This window comes from Carassius gibelio, chromosome A7 (assembly GCF_023724105.1).
Source record: "Carassius gibelio isolate Cgi1373 ecotype wild population from Czech Republic chromosome A7, carGib1.2-hapl.c, whole genome shotgun sequence".
NCBI lineage: Eukaryota > Metazoa > Chordata > Actinopteri > Cypriniformes > Cyprinidae > Carassius > Carassius gibelio.
The window spans coordinates 20,676,978-20,704,851 of NC_068377.1; the positions used below are offsets into that span (position 1 = coordinate 20,676,978).

Here is a 27,874-nt window from a genome sequence, read left to right on the forward strand (position 1 = left end):
GCTGAATTCTTAAACCCGTACTATTTTTATAATATCTTTTTTATCCAGTAAGGCTATGTGGTTTCGAATTTAGCAATAGATAAACACTTTTTGGCACATATGCCATAATTATTTGGAAAACATGGATGATGATATAAAATACGTCAACATATTGTACTAATTTATTTTTAACTAGCCAATGACTGTAGATATGTGCAAGTGTATAGTACAAAGCAAGCACTATTTCATATTTGATATATTGTGTGCTGTCACATTTTAAACGTCTTTTAGTTCGATTTTTCGATTATTATCTAAATTCGAAAGTGTTACCATAGTAATATTTGTGTCGAGCGATTGCTCTTTGCTCGATTTAATAGTCTGTTGGCAGGTTACCATAGTAGCAATAAACTGCGCAGGCGCTTTAGCTGTGTAGCGGTATGGCGGTGAAAGCTGTCAACATAAACTTGTGCTTGTTTTATTGAACAGGAGAAGGGAGAAGAGGATCTTTGCAGAGATGGACCCTGTGAAGGTAAAGCAAATCTCATTCCGTATGGAGCGGCTGTTGTGTAGCGATTGTTATTCCTGACCATTTTAAAGCTGAACAGCACGATTAGCCACTCAACGATAGCAAAATAAAACTGCTTACGTTATATTAGGTAATCGAGCTCCATTCTGCACAGTTGAAACATATTTGCTGTCCATTTCCCCCTTCCTTTCATTAGAAAATAACAAAAGAAGATACTTGGAGGTCTGATGACTTAAAAGTGCACATTGAGGTAATTTGCGGTTTGTTTGTGTGTAAGAAAAAGACAAGGTTTAAAAGCACAACCCGTGAAAAAATGTCATTGTTTTGTCAGGCACACAATGAGGAGAGCAAAAGAAGATCTAAACGAGAAGAGGAGCACAGGAAATACAGGGATGGAGAGTCTCTGGATCGCCGTCACAGAGATCCTGATCGAGATGCAAGAAGAGAAAAGGAAAAACAGAGAGAGAGAGAAAGCACAAGAGAGAAGAGCAAACACAGAGACCCAGACAGGAATAGAAACCAGGATGACAAGCTGGGAGACATCAGGGAGGATAGATATAAAGAGAGAAAGAGAGAGAGAGACAACAGACAAGGAGATGAAGAAGAAAAAGGACACAATCGAGGCGAGAAGGAAAACAGTGAAAGACGGAGGGATAGAGAAAAGGACCGATATAAGGACAGGGACATAGAAGTGCACAATCAGGGGGACAGAGGGACAAACAGGGAAGGAGAAAAAGATAGAGATAGAAGGAGAGCTGAGAGAGACAGGGAGCCAAAAAGTGAAACAGACAGAAGGAAAGAGGAGAGAAGAGATAGAGAAAAAGACGAAAGGGAGAGAGACAAAGAACGAGAAAGAGAGAGGAGAGAAAGACACAGAGCAAGAGAAAGTGAACAGCGTCGACATGAATATGAGGAAAAACAGAGGGATGGAGAAAGGAGAGTGAGACGCAGTGATAAAGAACACTCTGGACACAAAGAAAAGGGTATTATTATTATTATTATTATAAATGTGCCTGTGTTTTTTAGGTTAATGCCTATTTGATTTTTATCAAAATATTAATATGATCTCTTTTATTTCAGAACACAGAAGAGAAAGAGAAGATAGAGAGAAGAGAAGAAGGGATAAAGAAAGTCATGTAAGCCATAAGATTGTTGCTATTTTTGCAAGATATTATGCTGATAATATAGTAATAACGTTATTCTGACTGTACTGATATTATGGAGGAATGTTTAAAAATTGTGGTTAGTCAGCAGATTGAATGAGTTACATTGGAACTGATAACTGGAACTGTTTATTGCTAAAGTTGTTGCTGTCAACAGGTGGCACACACAAGTCACTCTCGAGAAGTTGAACAGCAGCACCAGGAGCGGAAAGAGTCAAAGGATGATTTCCACAGCATCAAAGATGGGGATAGGGAAAAGGCCAGGGAGAGGGAAGAGAGAGATAAACAGCGTCAAAAAGGGCACAAAGAGGCTTCAGAATCCAAGAGGAGTGACAGAGAGCGCAAACATAAAGATTCATCAGGTCATGACCTGAGTGAAAGGATAAATAGAGACAAAGAGGTATACACATTGTCAAATAAATGCACAATGTCCTTGACACCCATTTGCTTTTTTAGGTTTGTGAGGTTATAAATCTTCACTACATATGTTTTATATTTGTGTGGGTGAGCAGGAACCTACCAAGATACCTCAGTTAACATGGAGGTCTATTCAAGCTGAAATGAGTGATCCAGAGATCCCTGTAAGATTTCTGTTTAAAGTCAGCACGAAATGAAAATTCAACCTATCTAATGCATGTCAGAGAATTTGGAACAATTTATTTATACTTATTTTTTCTTTTTCTTTTTTTATCAAAATGTCAAAAGTCAGCTCCTGCATGACAATTCTCTGTTGTTAACAACATGGATTTAACACTTACTGTTAACTCTTCTACTATTACTAGTGTACTGCATGTGCATTAAATTGAAGTCCAAATGGAATCTAAACAAAACCTGACTCGATCAGACCGGCCAAGTACTGTCAAATTTTAAGACCAAATCAAATCATTCTCTATTTGTTTCTTCTCTAGTTGAACAGAGCTATAAGCACAGATTCATACAGCTCTGTTTAAATATGCCAGAGAGTGTAAGTAAATGCATTTTTAAATGTAAAGCAAATGAACATGTATAATACAAACTTGAACCAATACAAAGCCCTCACAACATGCATACATAAGAGTTCTGCAGGTATAGTATGCATGTTAAAAATAAGCACGTGAAAAGCAAGAACAGCCTAAATCAGCCTAAATGACAGATCTTATATGAAAGCATAGAGTGTCACAACTTGTTTTTCTCAGAAGCTAATATTTAAAATATTTTCATTGCATGTTCATCTATTTCTGCTTTCTATCTCTACGGTAAATTCTGAGTAAAGGAGTAAACGCACATTGTGGCTAATATGATTGCATGTCTTTGTGTTCCAAGGTGGAGAATGAAGAGAACAAACAATCAAGCAAAGATCATAATGATTATGAGGAGGATTTTGAGGTGTGAAGCAGTTCAGTGGTCCCATTACATACATGACTTTTGTTTGATTTGTTTGAACAGATTTTGTTAAGGACAAAGCCTTTATTTTGTCTTACTTGCGTGTCATAATTTCAGACATCAAAATGTTTTCTGCAACAAAAAAACATTGAAACAAAGATTTTGGTAAATATATATTGAATACATGTTAACCTAAATATGAAATCTTTATATATATTGTTCTTATCTTTATATATGTATAATTCCTTATATATTTTCCTAGTATCTGATGTGAATCTTAAAGCTGAATCTAACCAACGTACTTCATCAAAATTTCATATTTTATTATGTTGTTCTATCTGTGATGCTTTTAGGATTATGAAGAAGACTTTGAGGATGTTGATGAAGAGGAGGATGATAATGAGGAGGAGGAGAAAGAGGAACATGACAAACAATTGAGAGAAGTCAAGAGGGAGTTGAGTCCTAAGAGAAGAGAAGAGATAGAAGCCGTCCAGAGAGCCATTGATGAGGAAAATGAGAGAATCTACTCTGCCAGATCAAAGGCCACAACTGCAGAGTCAGCTGTCACCCAGAGAGGTAGTCAACAGACGTTGATGTTGAAAAGGAAGGAACTATGAAAAGGAAGACATAAATCTGTGCTTTTGTTGTTTTTCCACAGAAAGGAACTCTGACCGAAGTCGAACACATGGTAAAATTATTGATTTTGTATCAGCAAAGCAGCGAGAGGTCAGCCAGAAAGTGGCCAAGAAACAGAAGCAAGTTCTCTACTTTTATAATAATCGAATTAGTGGTTATTAGAAGCATAAAAATGATATTGCTGACTAATTAATTAAACTAATTTGATTTGATTTGAAGGCAGCGCAGTGAAGAACTTCTGCGTCTGATTGATTTAGACTTCTCCATCACCTTCTCTCTGCTGGACCTGCCTCCAGTCAACGAGTATGACATGTACATCAAGAATTTTGGAACAGCCAATACAAAACAGGTTAGAAATCTAGGAAGCTGTTGGTACTTCCACGATACAAAAGGGCAGTGGTGATATTTGAAGTATTCAGCCATATCGTGATCATAATAGTCAGTATGAGACTATATAACTTTTTTTTTTTTTCTGCTCAAAATCTCATGAGATTACTGTGCCTCCAGGCTTATGTCCAGTGCAATGAAGACAACACTGATCGAGATATACAAACAGAAGAAGTGAACACGACAGACAAATGGACACAACACCCACCAGAAGCAAATGCAGCATGTGGAGGTATTGTGTTCATCACTGACTCTATCATTAGTAACGGATACCAAATGGAAATGGAAAAATAACAAATTCAATTAACAAATTGTTCTCTGAACTGTAACCAGGGTCTAAGGCATCTGAAGACAGTGCAGATGAATCCACTTCAAGAATAAATACTAATTCTCAACGTCTGACTGCTTTTTTACGTTCTGCTGCACAGGTAAAGAATGCTGTTAATGGGTTTATTTTTATTTATAAACATTTATAGACTCTTTAAATCATTAGCACATATCTAAAATAAATCTTCACTAAAGTGCAAAAATACTCAATTTATTTGTATGTCAGGTGATGGCTGTTCTGATAGAGGAAAATATGGCAGAGAGTAATTCTGTCAAAAGACTTCGCTCTCAAACTGACGCACTGTCCTTTAGTGATGGCTGCATTCAACTCAATACCAAACTCCCCTTTCTGCATGGTAACGTTTTCCAAATTACATTAACTGATAAGTAGCAGTTATTGGGATACAGTGATGGCCATTAATATTGGCACCCTTGGTAAATATGAGCAAAGATGGCTATGAAAATAAATCTGCATAGTTTATCCTTTTGATCTTTCATTCAAAATATAAAACAAATTCTAACCTTTCACTGAAGTAAAACAATTGAAATTGGGGAAAACTCAAATTATGAAATAAATGTTTTTCTCCAATGCATGATGGCCACTATTATTGCAAGTTTTCTCCTATAATGCCTAAAGAGTTTGGAGATCACCTGACAAAAGATCAGAGACCATTCCTTCATCCAGAATCTCTCCAGATCCTTCAGATTGAGCTTCTTCTCTTCAGTTCACCTCACTCATTTTCTACAGGGTTCAGGTCAGTGGACTGGGACGGCTATGGCAAAAGCTTCATTTTGTGCTCAGTGACAAATTTTTGTGTTGATTTGGATGTTTGTTTTGGATCATTGTCCTGGTGGAAGCTCCAAACATTGTCCATTATAAGATTTCTTACAGAGGCAATCAGGTATAGATTTTTTATCTGTTGGTATTTGATAGAATCCATGATGCCATGTATCTGAACAAGATGTCCAAGACCTCCTGCAGAAAAACAGGCCCGCAACATTAAATCTGGTGGGCTCTTTTTTATGTTTCATCTGATCTGAGCCAGTCCCATTTGAAGTTCCAGTCCTGTCTGACAAGTCAATATGCTGGAGTTTGTTTTTGAAAGAGCCAGCATTTGAATAACATTTGTGTGATGTAGAGGCTTCCTTTTTTCTTTTTGGCTTTCTGACCCCAAGACTCAACTAATCTCTGCAATTTTTCAGCTGTGATTCTTGAGGAGTCTTTGGCAACTTAAACTCTCGTCCTCAGAGTGCATTAGGACGTGTATTTGATTGGAACCTCTTAATTATTGCACTGATGGTGGAAATTGGGATTTTAAATGCTTTAGCTATTTTCTTACAGCCACTTTCTGTTTTGGGAAGCTCAACAAACCTGTTCTGCACATCAGAACTATATTCTTTGTTTTTACTTTTTGTGATTGGCTGATTTAAGGGAATTTTACCTTTTGTTTTCCTCATATTTATAATCCTATGGAACAGGAAGTCATGGCTGCACAATTTCATGTTCATAATCACACTTTTTTATTTTTATTTTTTTAATGAAGATCAAAAGGATAAACAATGCCAGACTTATTTTCACAGCCACCTTAGCTCATATTTATCAAGGGTGCCAATATTAATGGCCATCACTGTATGTGTACTTCAGAATACATTTTGATATGGAATAAATGTTGACTGTTAGTTCTAGGATTTTTGAATTAATGTAAATGTACATCAATGTCTATTACTGCAAAGTCATTAACATAATTAATTTTTAGTTTAAATTCCAGTTTATTTAGATTCATTTGGATCCAATTATTCAATATTCAATTTCAAACATCACATTTAGTGATCGTCAATAAATATTAACTGTAAACTGTGTTTTTTTATGATGATAAATATGTACAGATAATGTCCTTCCATTGTAAACAAAATGTCCAAGAAATGGCCCCTGTCATTTTGTGCTGACGACCCCACACCCCCATTTTATAGCATCAAATACCTAAAACTAAACACTCCTTAGAAAAACAAACTCTCAAACATACATGAGTGTGATTAGAACGACTTAAAATAACAGGTACCATGTTAAGACAAAATTTACTTGAAGTGTAATGTATTATTTGTTGTTGTTCAACTCATATCTCATTCATTTACATAAAGAGGGGCAGATCGAAAAGTTTTGGCTTCACATTTCAGTAAGTGTATGGCACTCTTGGTATAGACACTGTCTGTACAATCATGTATATGTGCGCAGGTCGGCAGGTAAGTCTGCTGCAGTTCTCTCAGGTCCAGAGACAGACCCTTCTGTCTGTTCATCCTCCTTCCTCCAAAAGCAGTGCTGTACGCCTTGACAGTGAGACAATCATCTGTGTTTGGAACATCTGGGAGCCATCCAGACCCCAAAAAATTCTTCTTTATGAATCTGAGGTATGGAGGAGAACATACTGGCATCATTAAAATTTATAGTTGATTGTTTCTGAAATTAACTGCACTCCCATAAAAGTCACGAAAAATTGATATCCTTTTCTCCTATTTGTCTACCCCTCTCAGGTGAGGTGTTGTTGTTTCAGTCCTGGTAAAGTTACACTAGTGTTTGCTGGTACAGAAATAGGCTCAGTGGTGGTATGGGACCTCAGAGAACATTCTGGCACTCACGTGAACTTGGTGGTTGGCAAGGAGCTGTGGACACTACGCTATCCGACCTTCTCTACAGGTCAGTCAGAGCTAACTGCATCAGCTGCTGCGCCATTAACCCTCTCAGGCTCAAATTAAGTTTTAGTAACTCCAGATACATGAAATATGTTTCTGGATTAATAAGGTAGTTAGTTTTTAACTGATGCAAATCAGCAACGCCTGCCTTGAGAGGGTTAAAATAAATAATAGATAAAACACAAGCATTTGCAAAACTGATTATATTACTTGTTTTTAGATATAGATATTTGGAGTCAGGTCACAGGTTAAAACTAAATTGACCTGTGTTTTGTGTGCTTGCAGATGCTGTACTTTCAGTGGTGGGTCATCTCTCTCCCGTCGTGTCCATTGAACCTGTACTGGCGACTGCTGATACAAGTTCAAAGAGCACACTAACTGCAGACATAGATGGTAATGTGTTTAAAGTGTTTTTTTATATAGAAATTAAAGACACCACAGTTCAAAACTTGGGATCAGTAAAAAGTTTTTTTTTTTTTTAGATTTATTCAACAAAAATGCATTGATTTGATTAAAAGTGTTAAGACATTTATAGTTTTAGAAAATATTTGGTGTTCTTTTCATTCATTAAAGAGGTCATAGGATGCCCATTTTCCACAAATGTATATGATTCAATAGGGTCTTCATGAAAAGTCTGTGAAATAGTTGTTACAATTTCTCAATGGTAGTGTTAAAAACACCTTTCTTTATCCTTTCAAAAACAGCTCTTTTCAATATATTTCCTTTCCTTTAAATGATAATGATCTCTGCTGACCCCGCCCCTCTCTTCCAAGCTGCTCTATGGAGCAGATGTAGACAAGTCTCCCATTAAGCGATTGAGGTGGTCTGTTGTTGGATGTAATAAAGAATATAGCAGTCGTCATTTATTCCTGACATCTGAGCCTCTGAAGACGCGATGGATTACGTTTGTTTTTGAAGAGAATGCCCCTCCAATCTACAATCATGGGTCGAATCATTCGTAATGCAGTTTCACCGACATAAGAAGCGTGTAAAGTTTTTTTTAATAAATGTTTGTTGATGGACTGTTTACTTTAGCCACTAATTCATTTTCAAACTTGCTAATTAGCACATTATTAGGAAAGGCGATTTGCAAACATTTATTAAAAAAACTTTACACTAGAATAACGACCCATTTATGTAGATTGGGGGCGCATTCTCTTGAAAAACCGGATCATGAATGATTCGACCCCTTATTGTAGATTGGGGGTGCATTTTCTTCAAAAACAAACTTAATCCACCGTGTCTTCTGTGGCTCAGATTTCGGGAGTAAATTGCTATATTCATTATTACATCCAACAACAGAACACCTCAATCACTTAATCGGAGACATTCTTGTCTACATCTGCTTCAGAGAGCAGCTTGGGAGAGAGGGGCGGGGTCAGCAGAGCTTATTAACATTTAAAGGAAAAAGCTGGAAAATGGCATGCTCTGAAAAGAGCTGTTTTTGACAGGGTTAAAAATGTGTTTTTTTTACTCTACCATTGAGAAATTTTAACCAAACTATGTTACAGAGTTTTCATTAAGACCCTAAAAAATAGGCATCCTATGACCTCTTTAAAAATGGTACCCACTACCCACCAAAACCTTTAAACAGTATTGTATATTTTGAAAATGACCAAAACAAATTTCTTGTTTTCCTTTTGCAAAACATAGAGTCCCTGGGACTGTCATTCCAGTTAGGATCTCTGGATGAAAATGGAGTGTTAACTCTCTGGGTATGTCAGCATTTCCAGTAACTTTATACTTTCAACCCTCTTTCATTTGGCGCTGTGTTTTTGTAACAAGGGATTCATTTGATAAATTTGGATATTTTGTCTCTGACAGGTTGTGGTTGAGCTGCAAAAAGGAAATGATTCTGGTTCTCAAACAGACCTGGGTAAGCCTAAGTTTAAAATTATTTTTCTATTTTCTGTAAAGCTGCTTTGAACAGTGTGTAAAAATGCTATTCATATGAATTGAGTTGAAATCATATTTTCATGCACGTCTATTATACCCCTCTCATTTTTATAATGCTGTGCCTGCCTTGATAGGTCTGAGGCCTGGTGGTAAAGTTAAACTACTCCACAGCTCCTCTCTACAGACCACTGAGAAATCACCTCAAGATATTATAATGGGATTTGGACCTCCTGTGAGCCTTCAGCTGAAGTTCCTCCCGTCTGACTCAAACCATTACTTCATTTGTACTAATATGGTGGGTGTTGCATGAAATTGTTGAAGATATTGAATATTTGGATTAGTGGTGTTTCCTATAGAATTTCTTGGTCTTAAAATGTTTCTTGAAATGTGTATTTTTCTTCTTTTATTATTGAAGGGTCTGGTTAGACATGGTACAAGGCATAGCTTAAAAGTTCTTCCAAAGTTGTACAGATCACAGTTTGATAGCTGTAGACCGGTGGAGGTCACAGCACTTGACTTCAGTCCTTCTGGGGAACCTTTGTTCTTGGTAAGAGCAGCTTGAATTGCTTTGTTCTGTATGTGTATTTATGTATTTCTGTGTTTGTGGAGATCTGTTAATAGTGATGAAGCAAGTGGGGTTTTACTCCCAGTTTTCACAGGTTCTAGCTGAAAGAATATATATTTTATATTGATTTCTCTCTTTAGGTTGGCTGTGGTGATGGAACAGTCCGATTGCACTCTGTCCTGAGAGAAGATCCATTGATGGAATGGTCTGGATGTTCCAGTGGCGCTTCCATTCTGTCAGTGCAGTGGTCTCCGACACGGCCAGCTGTGTTCTGTGTTCTGGATGCTGCCTCTGATCTTCACATCTGGGACATGACTGTGAAGGATCATGTGCCATTCGTCACTGAGAATATACACAATGACCGGTAAAAAGCCAGGACATCGAATATTAGATTTTTTATTTGATAGAAAAAAGTTTAGTTAGTGCTATACAGTAAGATAATATGTCGGTTAATTCCTTCATGTGTTATAACAGAGGTAGAGCTGGTACTTCAGGTGCTTAACTGTTTCCAAATCTTATCTTATCTTAACTCTTTTTCACAGGGTGACAGCCATGGCAGTGTTTGGTGAACCAGCCAAACAAAACACATTTTCTGGCATTGCGCTCGCCAAGCAGTCCGGCAAGGTGGAGATTCAGTATTTTAAGGAGTCACTTACAGTGCCGAATGCCTATGATAAAGAAAAACTTAAGTCTTTTTTGGACAATGCTTTTTTGATATGAGATAGATTCTCATCCATATCAAGCAGAAATCTATCTGAGCCCAGATTCAAATTAATTTCCATTTAAATACATTATATGCAAATTACAGAAGGAAAACACAAAGATACATTAGAGAAAGTCATGTGCATTACGGGCAGACCCCGTTTCATTTGTACACCAATAAGGTACCTACAGCTACAGTACACTGATGATGGCTCGAACAGCTTGAAAAGAATGAGAAATGGATGTTTAATACTGTCACAGTGGCTAAGCTTTTTGGTCTGTACAAATAACAAATGAACTTCACTGGCATACAATTTGTTAATTCTGAAATTTTGCTGATGTTAGCAAGAACATGATGGTTTTGTTGCTGTAAGAAGCAGTAAGGTTCGATCAAACGCTAAATGATCGCATAAATATGACCTTTTTGTTTCTCAGGGATATAAACATTTATTATATCCATTTGTATTGTTTTGCAATATGTATTGTACAGTTACACTGACAAGCATTTAAACATGAATTATATTTATGATCATTTATTCACTATCAAGTTTAAAAGAATTACATTAAGACTTCTGTTTTCTCGTTCTGTTCATCTTCACTATATTAGCAACTCCAACTGCACACAGAGGACTGTCACCCTCACTAAGGACTTTTGTCATCTTTTAGTCATGGACACCAATGATAGTCCGTCTCTGAGGCAAACTGCATTTTCAATGCACTCAAGAGGCGAATCCTACAGCCAGAACACCATCAAATACCTGGTCTCATTTTCACCTTTTTTTTTTCCAGTCTCCGGCTTCGGCGAATGTGAAACTTTAAGGGCGCATAGTGCGTAAACACTTGTCTTTAAGCACTATGCGCCCTGAAACTTTACGGCCACATAAAGCTCTAGGCTAATAAAGCATGTGAGGTTTTCATAGAAGCAATGATAAAATAACATTTTGTGTTTACATCCTAACAAAGCTTAAATGTGTTACCACTTCCAAAAACTCGCTCACTCTGCTGTTATTTAATAGATTAAATGCGCTCGAATTTTATTGAATGGTACGTGGAGACACGTTTTTCATCAAAACGTGCATATTTAATGAACTATGGTTGAACACATAGCTTATTTTTTGCGACAATCCAAAAGCCAATCCAAAAAATCCTTATGGCATTAAAATTAAGTTGAAAACATGTCTTTATTCCCAGGCATTTTAATTGGATTTTATTTATGTTCCATTGTCTTACAGTAACATCGGTTTTATTTTATTTTTATCGTTGACTTTGGTCAGATTTGCTCTGATAAATGCTATATAAACTTTACTTTGTCGAGGGAACAAATGTCATGCTAACAGCCGATCAGCCTACAGGGTGACGTCATAGTTCCGATGACGCGGTTTACTGTGACGTCATCGCAATGTTAGAACGTTCGGAGACTATAAAAGGAGCAGAGCTGCCTAAATCCCACACTGCACGCAGCTGTTACTTATTCGCAGATTTGTGAGTTTTTCTCAGCAGTTGTACTTTGTACAAGGAGCTTTTGAGGAGAATATTTTCCAAAGGACGCTCAAAATGACAGGGTCACTGTTTGTTGGTGGGTTGCACAAAGATGTGACTGAAAAACTGCTGCAAGCAGAATTCCACTCATTCGGACCCATCTCTTCTGTGCTAGTGTGCAGAACAAAAACAACCAACTTATCAAGTGGGTATGGTTTTGTTACCTTTAAATACTGCCAGGATGCAGAAGAGGCCCTGAAGTGTCTGAATTTTAGGATGTTATTGGGCCAGCCAATGCACATTATGTGGGCTCAACACATTCATATTGAGGTCCGAGCAAAGAACATCGAAAGCCTTGCTTTACATGACACCTTATTCAGTACGGGGGAAGTTGTGTCATGCAGAGTGGTCTGCAGCAGCAACGAAACACGTGTGGACCCCATGCAGAGCAAGCCTTTGAAAACGAAGCTTACAAATGCTGTGAAATCAGTTCTGTGGAACCCAGTAACCTGTATAGGTATTGGGTTTGGTATTGGTATTTTGGCCTTAAGATGGATGAAAGGGTCAAATAATGACATAATATACTGTTATTGATATATCGTTCTTAATATACTCTAACCTCATCCTCTCCCTGACACAGAAAGACATATCGATAAATAGACAGAATAATTAATTGCAATTGCTTCAATTTTGTTTAAACTTATTTGAAAAGTATTATGTTTTAGTTTTTAAATGATAAATATATTTTTTGGTATAATGACACTGCAACAGGGAAGAAATTTAAAATGTAAATTCGATTTTTTTTTTTTTTTTTAAGAAATAAAAAGCTAATTTTATTTCAATCAGCATGTAAGTAACAAAAATGGTTTTAATTTTAGTTATAAAACTAAATATATATTAGATTCAAAAATAGTTTTGGAATCAGACTAAATAATGAGATTGAATTTGCAGTAAATTAATATTTAAACTATTCTGTCAAAATATAATAGAGAATGACAGTAAATTAAATGTACCAAGACGATAATATTTGTATGTGACATGGCTTCTTTGTTCAAGATAGCATTTTGATAGTTTTACACTCTGCAACCTTTGCCAGTAACACAATAAAACAAATTATAAAAATAAATAAAAACTCCTTTTAACAGAATTTCCAGGACAAATAATAATGTTGTAAAAGTGCAATACAAATTTTTTTATATATATATATAAGTTACAGGTTGCATGGGAACGTTCACAAACTGGTTTAATTCTGTGTCTGTGAACGTTAATTGAACACCAAAGTCATTAAAGGACAGTTAGAAATTATGTCTGAATGTTCTTTATGAAGTCATACAATCATTTAGAGGGCAAGTTTTACATTTTCCCAGTAAATTATCCGTTTAGGTCTTGATTTCCACTATGAGACATTGAAAATTGTCAGGTTAAATTAGACTGGCAAAAATGCCCTGATAAAATACCAAAATTAGTTGTTATTATTATTACTGGTAGCATAAAAAAATTCAGAAAAGGACACACGAGTTAAAAAAACTTTTTAGAAGTGTTCATGTTCCTTCTATCTGTGTTTGCCATAAACATTGCCATATAAAGCAATAAAACCATATGTAATGGATAACAAACAAATACAAATCAAACTCATTTCATGTGAGAAACTGCATATAATATAACGATAAAGTTTCCGCTAGCTGGCCTTTTTAGATTGTGTGTATAAACTACCACAAGTACATTCCCTATGAGTGGTTCAAACATTCTGAAAGTACTAGTTTAAGAATAGTTTTGATAGTCACTTATTAAGAGAGTGGGTTCTGGGACATTCACCCTCTAATCATCCACAGTTAAGTCTGGACTATGATTTAAAAGGTCAGAAGTCACTAGAAGGTCCCGGGATCGTCCTCTCAAGTTCAGAACCTCTTCCAGCAACCTCCTAGTCAAGTCCCTGTCCTCAGACTCCTCTAACAGACGCCAATCCAGCAGCTGAGCACTGGAGGGGAGAGCCGGCAGACCAGGCTCATATTCCTCTAGTGGATTGGGATAGAGCAGCAGACGAAGAGAAGGCATTCCTGCCGCTGTACGGGCCAGGGAAAGCAGTCCCGTCCTAGAGAGCGGGTTTAAGGCCAGTCTTAAGCTACGTAAAGCCCGACAGCAGGACAGGGAGGGAAGAAGAGCACCCAGGAGAGTGTCTGAGAGACCACAACCACAGAGTGAAAGCTGGCACAGAGAGTTCTGGGCTTGAGCTAAGAGACGGCGCAGAGAGGGCAGGGACGATTCATCGAGCCAGTTCTCGCTCAGGTCAAGTTCTCTCAGGAATGGAGCGTGCTGGCTGCAGGAGAGGTAGGCCAGGTCCGTGGAGGTCAGGCACAGGTATGGCAGCTCCAGCACCTCCAGAGGCTGGGAAAGAGAGCTGCAAACAGAAAACATGTGCCAACTTCATAGAAATGTTGCTTTCATAGGGTTTGGAAAAACATACACTGTCAAGCAGGCTGTCAAATACACCCCAAATAAATAAAGTATTGCAATCTATTTATATCTATTCGTCATTGCATTTATCCTGTACCTGAGCAGCAGGCGCAGGTGTCCTGGCAGTCGGAGTGCAGTCAGGCATAATCTCTTTAGTTTCTTCAGTGAACTCAGTCCTTTAGACATGTCCTGAAGTGCCCCCTGCTGGCCAGGCTGTGCTCGCTGTAAATCCAAGTTACAGTAATGCAGTCTCAGAGAGTGCAGGTGAGGAAAAGGTGCTAACAGTGGAAGCAGCATAGCCAGGCCTGACGCCCCAAGGCTGGAGTAGCGGATGTCCACACCTAGCAGATTTTGCTGAGGCAAGAGACCCAACAAGCAAGCTATGGAGGGTGCCGAGAGTTCCTCCACGCGGAGGTAGCGGCAGTGGAGCCGTAGTGGACCTGGCTGACTAAGGGCATCACGGACACGCTCCCAGGAACGAGAATTGACAAAAAGGTCAGTCCTGACATGGACCACAACTACCTCGTCCCAGTCTTGGTCGCATAAACTACTGTTATTACTGCTGGTGTTTGATTTCCCCTCGGATAAAGTCTTTCTTCTCTGGATCTCCATCCTCCTCCTAACACCCTTCACGGACTCATCTTCTGGTAACATCCGTTCATTAGTTTTGCACTCCATCTTCTCTACTTCTTGCGCTTCGTGTCCTCCCTGACTCCCTTGACCACTATTCCCAGACACTACCTTGCCCCGGTCTCGTTTGATAGAGCCCCGGTTGCGTTCTGCTTCCAGTCCTCTTTTTCTCTCTCTTTCTCCATCTCTCCTGTGAGCCCTGGAGGCAGCAGCTCGAGCTTGTAGCACCATTGAGCAAAGGGCAACACTGAGGGACCATCCGCCCATCGAGTCCTCAACTCTCCCATTTTCACACTGAAGTCCACTGAGATCCAGTATCTGCAGGCAACACCTGGTAAGAGAGGGACATAGAGAGCTCGATATAAACCAATACAAAAAACAGAGTGATAGAGAAAACAAAATGACTGTCTAATGTTCAATAAACTCTGCCTGCAAGTGCTTAGAAGCTTGTCACGTCTCTACTGCAATCTTGGCTCATTCCTTGCTTGAAAAAGCTTCCAGATCACTGATAGTTTTTGGTTTCCACGTAGCTACTGCTTTCTTCAAATTCCACCAAATATTTAATATTTAGACGTAAAAAAGCTGGGTATAAGTCCTACACTGGGCTTTGCAACGTCCAGCTTAATGATAAATATTTACACCTGTTGCACCTCGATCAGGCGCAACTACGTCTGGCGCAGAAAAGGCGCGTTCACGCGACACATTCTCCCGCAGTTACAGATCTATCCGAGATGACATTCACACCACAATGACTACAACTACTAATATAGGTCACCTTACGTGACATTTTGTGTTTTACTGGCGTCTTTCTGTGGCTGGAAACACATTTATAGTTTGTATTTTGTGAAAATATTTGAAAGCAAATTTTGAAAGCTGACCATTTATTTCTGATGAAAAGCAACAAAGCACAAAACATGTTGCGAATTATTGGATGGCAGGCATGCTACAAATAATGAATGGAATTAACAGACATGAATATTTCCAACCATTTACACTGTCCAAGATGTCAAATGGTTCAGTTTCTTTTAATAATCCCAGTTAATATATAATGTTTTACTGCATAATTATTAGGCTACATGATGTACAAAAAAATATTTGTATTCAATTACTGTCAGCGGTGTGGTAGGCTACATCGAGCTTCGCGATTAATATCTCTTATCCTGCCCGTAAAGACAAGTCCATAAGCATTACAGTTCACGTCTGCAGTAAGAATAAACTAACAGACGATTCTGAAAACGAATGATGTCAGAGCAAATCATGACTTTTCACTTGACACCTACCTCTGACTAGGCATAAGGTTTAGTCTCAGACGTAGCACAACACAGAGATGGTGCAACGGGTATAAATTCTACACACGACTTAAAGTGCATACGTCCAGCCTAGTCTCACGACCGGTTGTATATAACATAACTCCATAAAACACTCTTCCAGAACTCCACGGGTCTAATTAAATGAATTTTAGCACATTCAAGTCAGTGTTTTATGTTCATCTTGGTTAAGAGTGGCATTAGGCAAGATGTCCCAACATGCTTGTCTGTTATTCTTATACTCTGCATTGAAATGTTTTTTTCCTCCTTTCATCAGGCCATCTTGCAAAGTCTTCGGCAGTATATTAGTGACTTAAAAACAGCAGGGGTTGAATAATTATGACAAAGCTGTATCCCAAACCTCAACACACACAAATAAATATATATATATATATATATATATATATATATATATATATATATATATATATAACAAATATATTATATATATTTTTTAATTAGCCACTAAACTATTCACAGATGTAAACTATATATATATATATATATATATATATATATATATATATATATATACACACACACATATATTATATGTACACACACACACACACACATAGCATATATTACAGTTTAGTGGCTAATTTAAAAAATATATATAATGTCAATATATCATTTTATGGGCTTTTTTATTTGTGTGTGTTGAGGTTCAATACTAGAAAATAACTTGATATTAAAAAGTCAGCATTTTATTAATTCCTATATTATTTGTCATCCGTGCATGCCTTAGTAACGACACTTCTACATATCACATGCTGTTATGATTAATTTCATTTCTATGTGTAACATGCTGGCACTTTACTGCGTACGTCTCTTCTATGGCACCCTCTGTCATTCAATTGAAAAGGGACATGTAGAGAGAACACATCCGTACCTCTTGTCCGTCAGTCCCCTGACCACAGCCAGCAGCAGAGCCTGGACGCAGAGGCGGTTCGGGGGACACTCGTCCGCTTTTCTGCTGCCTCCAACGGTCAGTGTTCTCTCGGGCCACCGCTGGACGAGCTCACCGACAGCTAGAGGACGGCAGTGGGTGAAGGCGGCGTCCAGTAACGCTCGGTAGAGCTCCCGCGGCACACAACTCAACCAACACGGCGAGGAGCTGTGGTCACTCACCACCTCCCGGGCGCACAGCTTCACCAAAGACTGCACCATCTGTGCACAGGTGAGGACGCATCAGGGATTAATACTACAAATCAAACTGCCGATTACAGCATGTCGATTAATTAACAAGAAACTAAAGAAACAAACCTTTGTTTCTCCAGAATGCCCCGGAAATCACATCGATGTTTTCAAAGCAGGTACAAAATGACCTCCCTCATCACACTGTAATCCTGCATCTTATATTCAGTTATACTCGCTCAACAGGCATCTGAATGTCACGAGCGTCTTAAATGTCTAATTTACCACACCAAAATATAGGATTTAATATTTGATCAATCTTTAGCGCGTTGTAGCAATTTTTCTCTGCTTTATGGCTTGAGAACAATACGCGGAACATGAGAAATTGACTTGTAAAATATAACTCTGTGCGATCAGTATAAATCTTACAATTTTTAAAAAAATATCTGGGGTGTTTTTCCATGCCGCTCCGACTCCATTCCCGATATTTACGGCTGAACATAGTCGCCTTTTGATGACGCAACAAAGACACATTTATTTGGCGACGACGCCTGACCCAAAATCAACAAGGAAGGAACTATGATAGTGAAGATGTGCAACTTCTAACGCGTAAAAATTGGTTTTGCACTTCCATAATAAATAAATTTTATCGCAAAATGAAAAAAAAGGTCAACAAATTGATTGTTACTGCATTGTTAGTTATTAGTTTGTAAACCAACTATATACTTTATTTAAAATAAAAATCTTGACATTGAACCATTTTTTTTGTGTGCATTGGATTAAACACAAAGCCAGGTATTAAGGTAGAACAAGTATTAAAAAACAGTTACAAATGAAGAGATAAAAGTGAATATAAAAGCCTAATATGGTGATGAAACCTGTATTTTTATTGTTCCAGATGTTTAATCATTTTAATTGAATGCTATTTGCATATCTGGCAACAAGCAACATATTCCATTCTCATTTTTCTTTCCATGTCATGTCTGTTATTTATACAATTCACATCATTATGAAAAATTTACATATTCATGGACAGCTTAAAAGCTTCAACAAATATTTGGTTTGCATGTTTACTATACAGCTATGCCAAAACAACGATTGGCACAGAAACCTGAAGACATTTAATAATAATACAAATCAGTGTGGTGTATACTAAAATAGATGAATTTCAAATAATTAAATTTCCCAAAAAAGCTTTATAGTTCAGTCTTACATAAAGATTTCAGAAAAAAATAAGTCTAAAATGTCTATAGGTCCACTGTTAACATGCTTGTGTCTGAATGTGACTTTCTCTTCTAGGATGAACTGGTCTCCAATGGGTTTTTATTCGTCTCAGCCAATGCCTAAATGAGTCAATGTCAGACCTTGTCCAAGCAGCTCTCTTGGAAGTCTCTTAGTTCTTTAGAGGCAAATGGAAGTTGTAAAATTAACCCTCCTCAGCCCACAGTAGACCAAAGTAAAAACGAAACGCCTTTATAAAAATCCCCAGAAAATAAAAATGTTTTCCCCCTTAAAGAGGACAGAAGGAATTGTGTGCAAAGGATAGGTCATTTGGCTGAGGCACAGGTTGTCATCCCTGAGAAAGCTTTAGACGCACAGAGCTCGGGGGAACCTGCAAAACAGAACAAAGATACCTTTTTAAAAGACTATGGCAAACAGAGATGGCTCACAGACCTATTACATATTGTAAAAATCACAATTATTTATTTTTTCCCTGTTTTAATGGTCTATGACAACTTGAGCCTTTATGAATTACGTGGTGTATGAAGATGTCTTCATTAAATCAATCTCACCTGTCTTCCATGAAGTTGTCCACTTCCTCTTCATCATCCAACTCCATGTCCAACTCATTGTTAAGACCACTGCGACCATAACTACTGAGAACACTGAACAGATGATGATGTTAAAAAAAGACAAGTAAATTACTTTTATATAATGTGTGTACAGTGAGTGATTACTGACCTGACTGAGCGGCAAGTGAAGAATACAATGCGTTTAAGCTTCTTGTTGTAAAAGAAGTAATTGAAGGACCACAGGCTGCCTTCCTCACCGAACGGGTCAGAGTCAAGGTCTGGGTTGTAGCTACAAACAACATAATGGCTGTATTAAAATAAGTGTACAGAACACATTTAATGAGGAATAAATCATTTATTTTCTCCTCACACACCTATAGATGTCACAGCTCTGCAGGTTTATCTCTTGATCAATTGCATTCCACAGTTCTGGGCCTAAAGAGTTAAACTGCTCCCCCACAGCAGAATAAAGGCTGCTATTAACAGACTCAACCACCTGAAGGACACAAACAGACCGTTAGAAAACACAATCAAACAACCTCCGAAAGGTTCATATACAACCCTTTCAAAACTACTTTTTACATAAGCTCTTTACACAGCAGATGTGTTTTCATGATACAGTGGAAACCAGTCATACTAACCCAGTTAACACTGGGCTCTCGGCTGAACTCATGGGCACGGGCAGCACTGAAATCATAATCGGGCCGGAACGACTCGTTCAGGGTGGTGATAAGGTAGAACAAGGTCTTCCTGCAACACTTATCACTTAGTGGGTTCTCTCCATCCTCCGCACTCTTCCCCAATCTAAAATAAAGCGCACAAGAGAGATTGTGTAGTGTAACCACAATTGCTGAGGTGAAGCCTATGGTCATGCGTTAAGGCTTACAGGTTAGGGCTCGGAGCACTGCTGGACTGAGGGGGTGACAGCGCTTCCAGAACATGTGGCTCCCCTTCCTGACAGAACTGCTTAAACATGTGCTTGTCATCACCAGCCATCTTGCACGAGTAGCTCTCGATCCTACTAATAGGAAAAGAGAAAAGGAATAACAAAGCGATTGATCTGATTATTATAAGAATAAACTGCACACACAAATGTCGACATAATATATTGTTTGGGTTTCATATAAGATACAAACTTTTTTTTAATTGCAGTAAAATTCTAACTACTTGAATAAGATTAAAACAAATGTTTGAATCTTCCCAACCTCGACTGCTAGATTTATCCAAACCTATATTTTTAGGCTTGGCAAAAATGTCACAGATGTACAGCGAGGGGGGAGGGAATGGGAAAATTGTGCATGCGTATCTTGCTGTCTTATGCAAAAGAGGTTGTGCAACTTTAGACTGTCCCAGTAACAGTCCTTTGAGTATTTATAGGTGAAGGGTAAAGGTTGACACACAGAGATGATTCAGGACACTGTTGCCCATTTCCTTCAAGTGGTGTTGAAGCTCCTCAAATCAGCAGAAGAAACAAGCAAACACACTATATATATATATAGTATCTGTACTCTAATCAAATACCACCTTTGATCTCTCTGTACTGCACTCTACACTAGTCCAATAACATGATTAAATTCTACAGAAGCTGGCAGATCGTATAAAACACAGCTGTGTTTACATGCACCCCTAAATAGCCACACTGGTATGTGTTAGAGGACACTGTGTCAGGGGTACAACAATCAACAAATACAACAAACAAGTTGTCTATTCAGGGTATATTATTACGTCTTCACAAAGTGAAAGGAATTATTACCATACAGTTTTAAACCCAAAAGATAACCATGAAACGAGTATACACTAGTGAAAACAAAACAGATTAAATAATCACTTACATCAGCATTCAGCACTGTGACATTGTTTGAAATTATTAAAGTATGGAACTACTGAATTAAGAGACACAGTTGTTAAAACACAAGGATTAAACCCTCTAAAACAACTTAAATCCAGGGCACTCTTTTAACCAATGAATTTCCATTAATTTTCCAGTTGTTTGTGTCGACTGGATAAGGATTCTTTATATTTTTACGGAGACTGCACTCCGAAAGAGCCATCTGTACCAAATTAAATATTTTAGGACTGTGTATTCATTAATCTGTGCATTAACTGCAGACATTTACATGATTTTAAAGGGATAGTCCACCCAAAAGTGAAAAATTCTGTCAGCATTTACTCACCCTTATGTCGTTCATTAACCTTTATGAATTATGAATAATGAATATTCTTAACACAAATGATGGTATTTTTAATGGAACCTGAGACATTTTGGTCCCCTCATTGACAGTTCATTCCACAAAAACTTTGAAGATTCAAAAAGTTCATAATGAGATCATAAAAATAATCCCTATGAATAGAGTGATTTGATTCTAGTCTTCTGAAGAGACACAGATTTAATAGAGGCTTTTAAACATTGATCAACACATATCCATTGAGCACTATAAGAGTCAAAGTTTGAAATGACATGAGGGTGGGTCTCTGGTAAAATACAGAATTTTCATTTTTGGGTTTGAAAATTTGGAAGTGAGAGACTTTGAGACTTTAAGAGACTTTGCAAAGCCTGAGCACACTTGACATTTTCTCTCATATATCCAGGTTTTACAAGGTACCACACATTTTTGTAAATCACAACACTTCGAGTTCAAAACAGTTAAAAGAAAAAGCATTTGATATTATTTTCAAAGTTCATACCTGCCTAGGATGTGGGAATCTCCAGTTTCAACACACAGCTGGGAGCTCAATGCCTCAAAAAGGGAATTCTCTAAAAGCTTCATAGCTGGAAAACAAAACACACACACACTTAACAGAAGCCAAGTGTCTGCCATTCATTTTTTTTGTGCATAACTTGTTACATACTAACAGTTGTATCGAGTTCAAGTGAAACACTAATGGAGATGCCCGAATGGAAACCGTTGGGTGCGTGTAGCGTTGGTTATTTACATGAAAAGTGAAATAACTCCCGCTTAGTGCGTTACTAAAAACAAGTTTACGTATGGACACATTATTGTATGTATGAACAAGAAAATGGCATTTTTGTTTAAATAAAATACATAATTTCCATTTTTTTGTATTGCATAAGTTGCGAACTCAATAGACCACACATAAAACTTCATTAAAAGAGGGATTATTTGTTGACTCTACATCTGAAAACCATTAGATAATCGTAAGAGCACATCTGCCCCTCCCCCCAACAAGCACTTCCTACTTTATAAATCGACATGGGCGTGTGAGGTTAAAAAAATAAAAATACACAAGACTAAAGTGGGCATATTTACTGGCAAAATAAGAAAATAAGACAATATTACGTTACGAAAGAGCAAAGTGGCTTAGGAATAAATACATTCGATTATTTACAATCAACAACTGACCAACTATACTTTAATTATGACGACATTTGACAGTGTATCGATCGTAATGCTTACCTTTACTGTTGTACTGCCACTTTCCAAATAAAAAAAATTCTGGGCGAATGAATACAGTAACCTAGTTAGTTAGGTTCGGCTCACAAACAGATCAGTTTGCGGAGTTGTTGTCCAACTAACAATACAATACAAGCTAAAAATGCTTTGGCGTCTACGCGCGGTGCGGGACAGAAATAAAATACTTTGTACAATGAAAAATCATTCGATTAGAAAATGACTCGGTCGAGATTGACATATTCGGCTTACGACAAGGCTTCTTATTTTGAAAAAACGCAACATAAATTTCAGCATTTGTGTCTGTAACAGCAGCATCCCTTTCTTGACCTAGATCCTCCTGAAAACGATAATTGTCGGTTTAAATTACGAGACTTGATCCAACCGATACTTAAATTAGCGCTTGTGACCTCTCGCTAACGATTACGTCTCCTATTTCTTGTCTTACGTTTGTAAAAATCTGGAAAAACCAACAACAGTCTCTATCTCCGAGAACAACGTACAAGCCACGCCTCTTCCTTTTTTTTTTTATTATTGGTGGATAACCGCCACCTGCTGTACTGGGAGTGTGGACCAGATATGTTGAAGATGTAATAATAATAATAATAATAATAATAATAATAATAATAATAATAATAATAATAATAATAAGGGCAGCTGTGGCCTAATGGTTAGAGACTTGGACTAGTTAACCGAAGGTCGCCCGGTTCGAGTCATGGTATTGCCATATATATATAAGTTAAAAAAATATTATCAGTTAAGGGTAAAAAGGCCACATATCACAGAATGTTTCTTTTTTTAGAGTCTTACTGCACACAAACTCTTTGTGGCTCTTGTATGTAAACTGAATAATAGATGATGTAACAGACGATTTAAAAGGTTAACGGGAAATTGTGGCCTAGTGGTTAGAGAGTTTGACTCCTAACCCTAGGGTTGTGGGTTTGAGTTTTGGGCCGGCAATACCACAACTTTGAGCAGGGCACCGAACCCCCAACTTCTCCCTGGGCGCTGCAGCATAAATGGCCGCCCACTGCTCCAGGTGTGTGTGTTCACACTGTGTGTGCACTTTGGATGAGTTAAATGCAGAGCACAAATTCTGAGTATGGGTCACCATACTTCGCTGAATGTCATGTCACTTAAGTTCATGAGATGTCCTGCTGCCTCTGCACTAACGTTACGCTAACATCTCATCACAAGAAAATCACCAGTCATTGAATATGTCATCATAGGGCCCTATGAAATCAGTTTATTTTTTCCCAATTCAGTTTTTTTTCGTTAATTAAACCAAACCTACGCCCATGGATGTGATGCTAGTTTTACTCGAATCAAAAGGTCAAATGCTCATTAAGTGATTCTCAGTGCAGTTCTGGAGATGTTGTTCATGTGTTTACGTCCTCATTTAGTGAGACGGCAGAAACTGAAATCACCGCGAGCGCCAGATGTGATTCAGAGTTTCTGTGTGTAAACTGCACCATTCACTGTTTAAAATTCATTTTAAATGGAATTTTTAAGAGGAATTATGCAGGAAGCCTGTAGAATTGAAAAACAGTCCTGAGTGAGGCGCCATTCATCCTTTCTCATGATGTCATGAACCTCACTAATGTTCAAATATGTGCACTACAAAGTTTATGCTTAGTGTATTTGCACAGAAGAAAATGTATGACTGAAAATGCAAAACGTATACTTTAATTCAGTGGAATAATCTGAGGGTGCAAGTCTTAAAAAGTGTCTTACAGATTGCAGTACTGAGCACCTGTATTTTTTATTTTATTTTACATGTTTGGACAATTTCACATGCTTCACATTTTGTTCTTAAAAATAAAAAATAACCAACCAACCTGTATTTTATTGAACCGTTTTGTACTATTCTTTTTCTGTGCAAACACTTACTAAATGTCATCAAATCAAATTAACATCACACCAGCCATATAAATTAGTTTTATTGAGGTTACAGTCATGAAGAGGAAGCATCAGCGAATCAAAGGTTTTATGAATGTTTTGTTTTATAGATTAAAAAGAAAACGCTATCAGCTTAATGAATAATATTAAAACTTTATTGAACAGTTCAAACTAACAAAACAAACCTTTACAGTTAGTGTATTTGAATTCAGACGCGCTGATTAAGTGCTTTTCACTTGTTGCGGTGGAGTCAAAAACATTTACATTATAAAGAAACAAGAACAAAAAAAATAATAATTATAATAATAATATAGCATCAGTTCAACTGTGTCTCTCCACCACATTTGAGACTGAATTTCAAAAAGGATCCAGGTGTGTATACAAGTGTCCTTGTTGCAGGAGTGTGCCATCACAAAGGTAAACTTGCACAGAAACGTCTCTTAGTGGAAGATGTCTCATCAATTACACTCAAGCGTTTCTGCATTATCGCTTCATGGATGGAAATAAAAATACAAATGACACACTACTATATAACTGTGCATATACAGGTTTTAAAAAAAAGTTCAGCTTCTGGTGCAATGCTGTTAGAAATCAACAGGTCTGTGTTATTGATATACATACAGTAAGCATAAACTGGTACATGTAAATCTTTTTGGTGTATGCTGAGAGAATTTATAGACTCAAGACGGTCATAAAACAGAGTTGAATGTTTGAATCAAACTTGGAAAGACTGCAACAGAATGTGTTCAAGAGACAGTGAGCCTGCAAACTATGTTTGGTCAAGTCTTCCCTCCCATAGGGTTGACGGTACATCCTATTATTACATTTTTTTTTTATCTTTTGCCCATTTTCCATTTCTAAACTGTTGAAAATTTCTGTGTTTTTACTTTATTTTCCATTTGACGCTCTCTACAGGCCTCATACATCCTGTGTAAGCATATTTGCATTGTTTTGACTTCTCTGTAGATCCCACTTTCTCGCACACCACAACTGGTCCTTATGTCCAATGCCTGCACCACTACTTTTTAGTCATTACTTTGAGCAAGTATGACAGCAATAGGAAAACAAAGAAGCAGGCATTTTAATTGAGAAATCCCAGGCCAGGACATGTCTGGGAAAAAGAGCACATACGGTTACCCTACTTCCAATTGAACCCATTCTCTCTCATGTAGAATGAAGTAACATACACAGTGTCTTTCTCAGCTGAAAATGAAGTATTCCCTGAACCCACCTGAACATCACGCTATGACGAGCTATAAAGTTCACAAGCTATGAACTGTGATTAGTTCAAGTGAGAAACCCTCATCCATTCACATCCATAAAACACTAGTCATTTCTACAGCGAGATGCAAACAGCAGAACCCTTAAAATGTAAAAAAAAAAAATATATATATATATATATATATATATATATATATATATATATATTGGAATGCACACAAAGACAGAGTTCTGTAGTAGTATGAGTGTGAATGTTATAACTAGTGTGAAATATTAAGAATATCCTTCAGTATACAATGCTGAATGAAGACAAAGAAGCAGAAGTAATCAAATCATGTCCATGTAGAACTCCTGAATTCAAGAAAACCCAGTACGAGGCATTTGGGAGAAATCAGTGCACATTTTGGTCATATAGAAAGTGTCATATTTAGGAGGGTCTATATACAGAAGGTTCTATGTACACATTATATATACACAATACAAACCAAACGAAAGGGACGTAACCGTGTCCTTCTGTGCCTAATATAGGCTTATACACACACTACACCTGACAGGTAGCACTTGCTATGCTGTGCATCATCCTGTGTTGAGTGTCAAGATCTAATGGCTGATGCTTGTGAGGAAATCTAAATAAAGGAGAATGTGAATTTAGCTAGCTTTCACTAAGGATTTTGACATGATGAATGATGGAATTTGATTCGCTAGGGGATATTGTTTAATTATGCAGTAAAGATACTTTAGAAGATGGACTATAATCTGAAACATGAAAATTTGGCAATGTAGTTCTTGAAGAAAACAGACTGGAATAAGGCTCAAGGGGCAAACAGTAAATGTCCCAGGCCCTATCCTGAGGACACCCCACAAAAAGACGTCCCGGGAGTTGTGAATTTAAGCGATGATCCTGATAACTGGTGCAGGTTTTCCAGGAACACCAAGAAGCTTCCAGCTGTGCTGATTTGGCAGTAGTGGGAAAGGTACTGTAATATCATATTTTGCAATAAAACAGACCAAGCTTGTTTGCATTTCTTGGGTCAGTGTGATCAATGTTAATACGTTTTACATCATTGTCACCATTATTAATTGCACCATCGATACTGATGTGGAATGGGAAAAGAAAAACATCACTGAGATAATGCAGCATCAGACATGGACAAAAACTACTTGACTTTACTGCACAGCATAATCATGAAACTGGGCAAAAGAATAGAGCTAGTGATTGAAGCTAGAGATGTCATGTGTTATTGCATATGAAAATTGATGGGTTCAGCTAAAATTGATTTCAAAGACATTTACAATACAAAACAAAAGGAGGGTGACAGGAGATCTTAAACGTTTTCCCTTTGGCTACATCTAACAAACATCATTTCCCCTGAATTAAATTTGTATTGTATCCTGCACTGCACCACATCTGCAGCACTTTTACTCACCTATTCATCTAGTCTGAATTTTACAATGACCACAGCACCTCCATGGCCTAAGAGCGTCAAAACACTATTCAGACTGAAAGACAAAACACAGGAGAGGCACAAAACAAACAAAAGATGGAAAATAAAGCATTTGTCAATGAGTTTCTCCCTGGGAATCAGTAAGTGGGGCTGATTTGATGCTTCTGTGATAAGAGCAATAATGAGAAGAAATCAGAGAGAAGGTGGACAGGGATGAGACAGACGGCAGGGTGCAAAGATCAACGGACTTGAAAATGTACGCGAGCGTATGTGATCATCAGTGAAGGGTACAAACTCCACCTCCTGGAATGAGGGAACAAAGACAGAGAGGAGACAGAGAGAGGAGCAGAAGGTTTGGTGCAGGCGCGTCTCTGATCTCTCTCCTGTAAGAGAGGAGGAAGGCATAGTCTATTGTGCTCGTCACTGGCACCTTCACATTGGTCATCAGCTGGTCAGGTAACTGTGCAGCTCCCTTGAATTTATGCTCAACACCACTCCTGAGTGGTTGCCTGGCAACAAGAAAAGCAGAATTAGGTTTTGTAAAGGCAGCAGGTGAAAAAATGCTCTTAATCACTCGAAGAAAAATAATAATACCTATAAATTGCTCTAAATGCATTTTTATAAGTTTGTCTTTTCGAATTGTAGACATTTTAAACAACCCATGAGGTAAATAGTAATGATAACATTCAAGTCATTTAAAAGCCATGTTAAAAAATATAGTAAGTGGAACAAATAAAACAATATTAATAATATTAGAAGCTTAATAGTTTTATGTGCCTTTTGACCCATTTAAATAAATGATAACACTCTGAAATAAGGTTCAATTTCAATAAAATAAACATTCATTGTATAAAAGTATAGTTCTTAA

General features: G+C 37.6%; 4 protein-coding genes and 1 long non-coding RNA gene across 11 annotated transcripts in view; 2 read left to right on the forward strand and 3 right to left on the reverse strand.

Annotated features, from left to right (window-relative positions):
* The first annotated feature begins 387 nt into the window (after positions 1-387).
* dync2i1 (dynein 2 intermediate chain 1) lies at positions 388-11,021 on the forward strand. 3 transcript variants are annotated; one of them, XM_052601561.1, is made up of 22 exons: positions 388-508; positions 702-755; positions 837-1,488; positions 1,586-1,641; positions 1,826-2,068; positions 2,181-2,249; positions 2,971-3,033; positions 3,384-3,606; positions 3,689-3,789; positions 3,890-4,015; positions 4,174-4,285; positions 4,387-4,481; positions 4,607-4,736; positions 6,614-6,786; positions 6,910-7,072; positions 7,354-7,461; positions 8,722-8,783; positions 8,893-8,944; positions 9,099-9,259; positions 9,380-9,511; positions 9,670-9,893; positions 10,072-11,021. In XM_052601561.1, the coding sequence occupies exons 1-22, from the start codon at positions 494-496 to the stop codon at positions 10,247-10,249; spliced, it is 3,192 nt and encodes a 1,063-aa protein (XP_052457521.1). In that variant the 5' UTR covers positions 388-493; the 3' UTR covers positions 10,250-11,021. The 3 variants fall into 3 exon arrangements, with proteins under 3 accessions (XP_052457521.1, XP_052457523.1, XP_052457522.1); XM_052601563.1 differs by lacking the exon at positions 2,181-2,249; XM_052601562.1 differs by lacking the exon at positions 702-755 and having other exon boundaries at positions 394-508.
* Positions 11,022-12,910: 1,889 nt separating this feature from the next.
* LOC128016778 (leucine-rich repeat-containing protein 14) lies at positions 12,911-17,781 on the reverse strand. The gene is made up of 4 exons (XM_052601564.1): positions 17,368-17,781; positions 16,994-17,271; positions 14,262-15,125; positions 12,911-14,108 (listed from the first exon to the last, which is right to left on the reverse strand). Exons 2-4 carry the CDS (start codon positions 17,269-17,271, stop codon positions 13,529-13,531), a joined length of 1,722 nt encoding a protein of 573 aa, XP_052457524.1. The 5' UTR covers positions 17,368-17,781; the 3' UTR covers positions 12,911-13,528.
* LOC128016781 (uncharacterized) lies at positions 17,135-19,041 on the forward strand. Its single transcript, XR_008184286.1, has 3 exons — positions 17,135-17,281; positions 17,382-17,417; positions 18,538-19,041. It is a non-coding gene; the product is annotated as an uncharacterized LOC128016781 (long non-coding RNA).
* On the reverse strand, positions 18,105-22,972 carry LOC128016779 (repressor of RNA polymerase III transcription MAF1 homolog). Of its 4 annotated transcripts, none has more exons than XM_052601567.1 (8): positions 22,448-22,972; positions 21,717-21,801; positions 19,918-20,049; positions 19,673-19,835; positions 19,406-19,527; positions 19,201-19,320; positions 19,032-19,124; positions 18,105-18,850 (listed from the first exon to the last, which is right to left on the reverse strand). In XM_052601567.1, exons 2-8 carry the CDS (start codon positions 21,797-21,799, stop codon positions 18,826-18,828), a joined length of 738 nt encoding a protein of 245 aa, XP_052457527.1. In that variant the 5' UTR covers positions 21,800-21,801; positions 22,448-22,972; the 3' UTR covers positions 18,105-18,825. The 4 variants fall into 4 exon arrangements, with proteins under 4 accessions (XP_052457527.1, XP_052457525.1, XP_052457528.1 ...); XM_052601565.1 differs by having other exon boundaries at positions 19,918-20,052; positions 22,448-22,964; XM_052601568.1 differs by lacking the exon at positions 22,448-22,972 and adding an exon at positions 21,886-22,145.
* A 1,505-nt stretch (positions 22,973-24,477) lies between these two features.
* Positions 24,478-27,874, reverse strand: part of LOC128016782 (VPS10 domain-containing receptor SorCS2) — a 165,968-nt gene continuing 162,571 nt past the window's right edge. For both annotated transcript variants that reach the window (XM_052601570.1, XM_052601571.1), the window contains exon 27: positions 24,478-27,515. In XM_052601570.1, coding sequence (XP_052457530.1) covers positions 27,451-27,515 — 65 coding nt within the window. In that variant the 3' untranslated portion in view covers positions 24,478-27,450. The remainder of the gene's footprint in view (positions 27,516-27,874) is intronic.

Coding starts and splice junctions, on each gene's coding strand:
- LOC128016778 (XM_052601564.1), bottom strand. CDS start 17,271: ATGGTGCAGTCTTTGGTGAAGCTGTGCGCCCGGGAGGTGGTGAGTGAC. Junction 15,126..16,993: donor AGGGGACTGACGGACAAGAG/GTACGGATGTGT, acceptor CTCTCTTACCAG/GTGTTGCCTGCAGATACTGG. Junction 14,109..14,261: donor CACCTGCGCCTGCTGCTCAG/GTACAGGATAAA, acceptor TTCTGTTTGCAG/CTCTCTTTCCCAGCCTCTGG.
- dync2i1 (XM_052601561.1), top strand. Junction 1,489..1,585: donor CTCTGGACACAAAGAAAAGG/GTATTATTATTA, acceptor CTTTTATTTCAG/AACACAGAAGAGAAAGAGAA. Junction 9,894..10,071: donor GAGAATATACACAATGACCG/GTAAAAAGCCAG, acceptor TCTTTTTCACAG/GGTGACAGCCATGGCAGTGT.
- LOC128016779 (XM_052601565.1), bottom strand. CDS start 21,799: ATGAAGCTTTTAGAGAATTCCCTTTTTGAGGCATTGAGCTCCCAGCTG. Junction 20,053..21,716: donor GATTCCCACATCCTAGGCAG/GTATGAACTTTG, acceptor TTTTCCTATTAG/TAGGATCGAGAGCTACTCGT. Junction 19,125..19,200: donor TTCACTTGCCGCTCAGTCAG/GTCAGTAATCAC, acceptor TCATCTGTTCAG/TGTTCTCAGTAGTTATGGTC.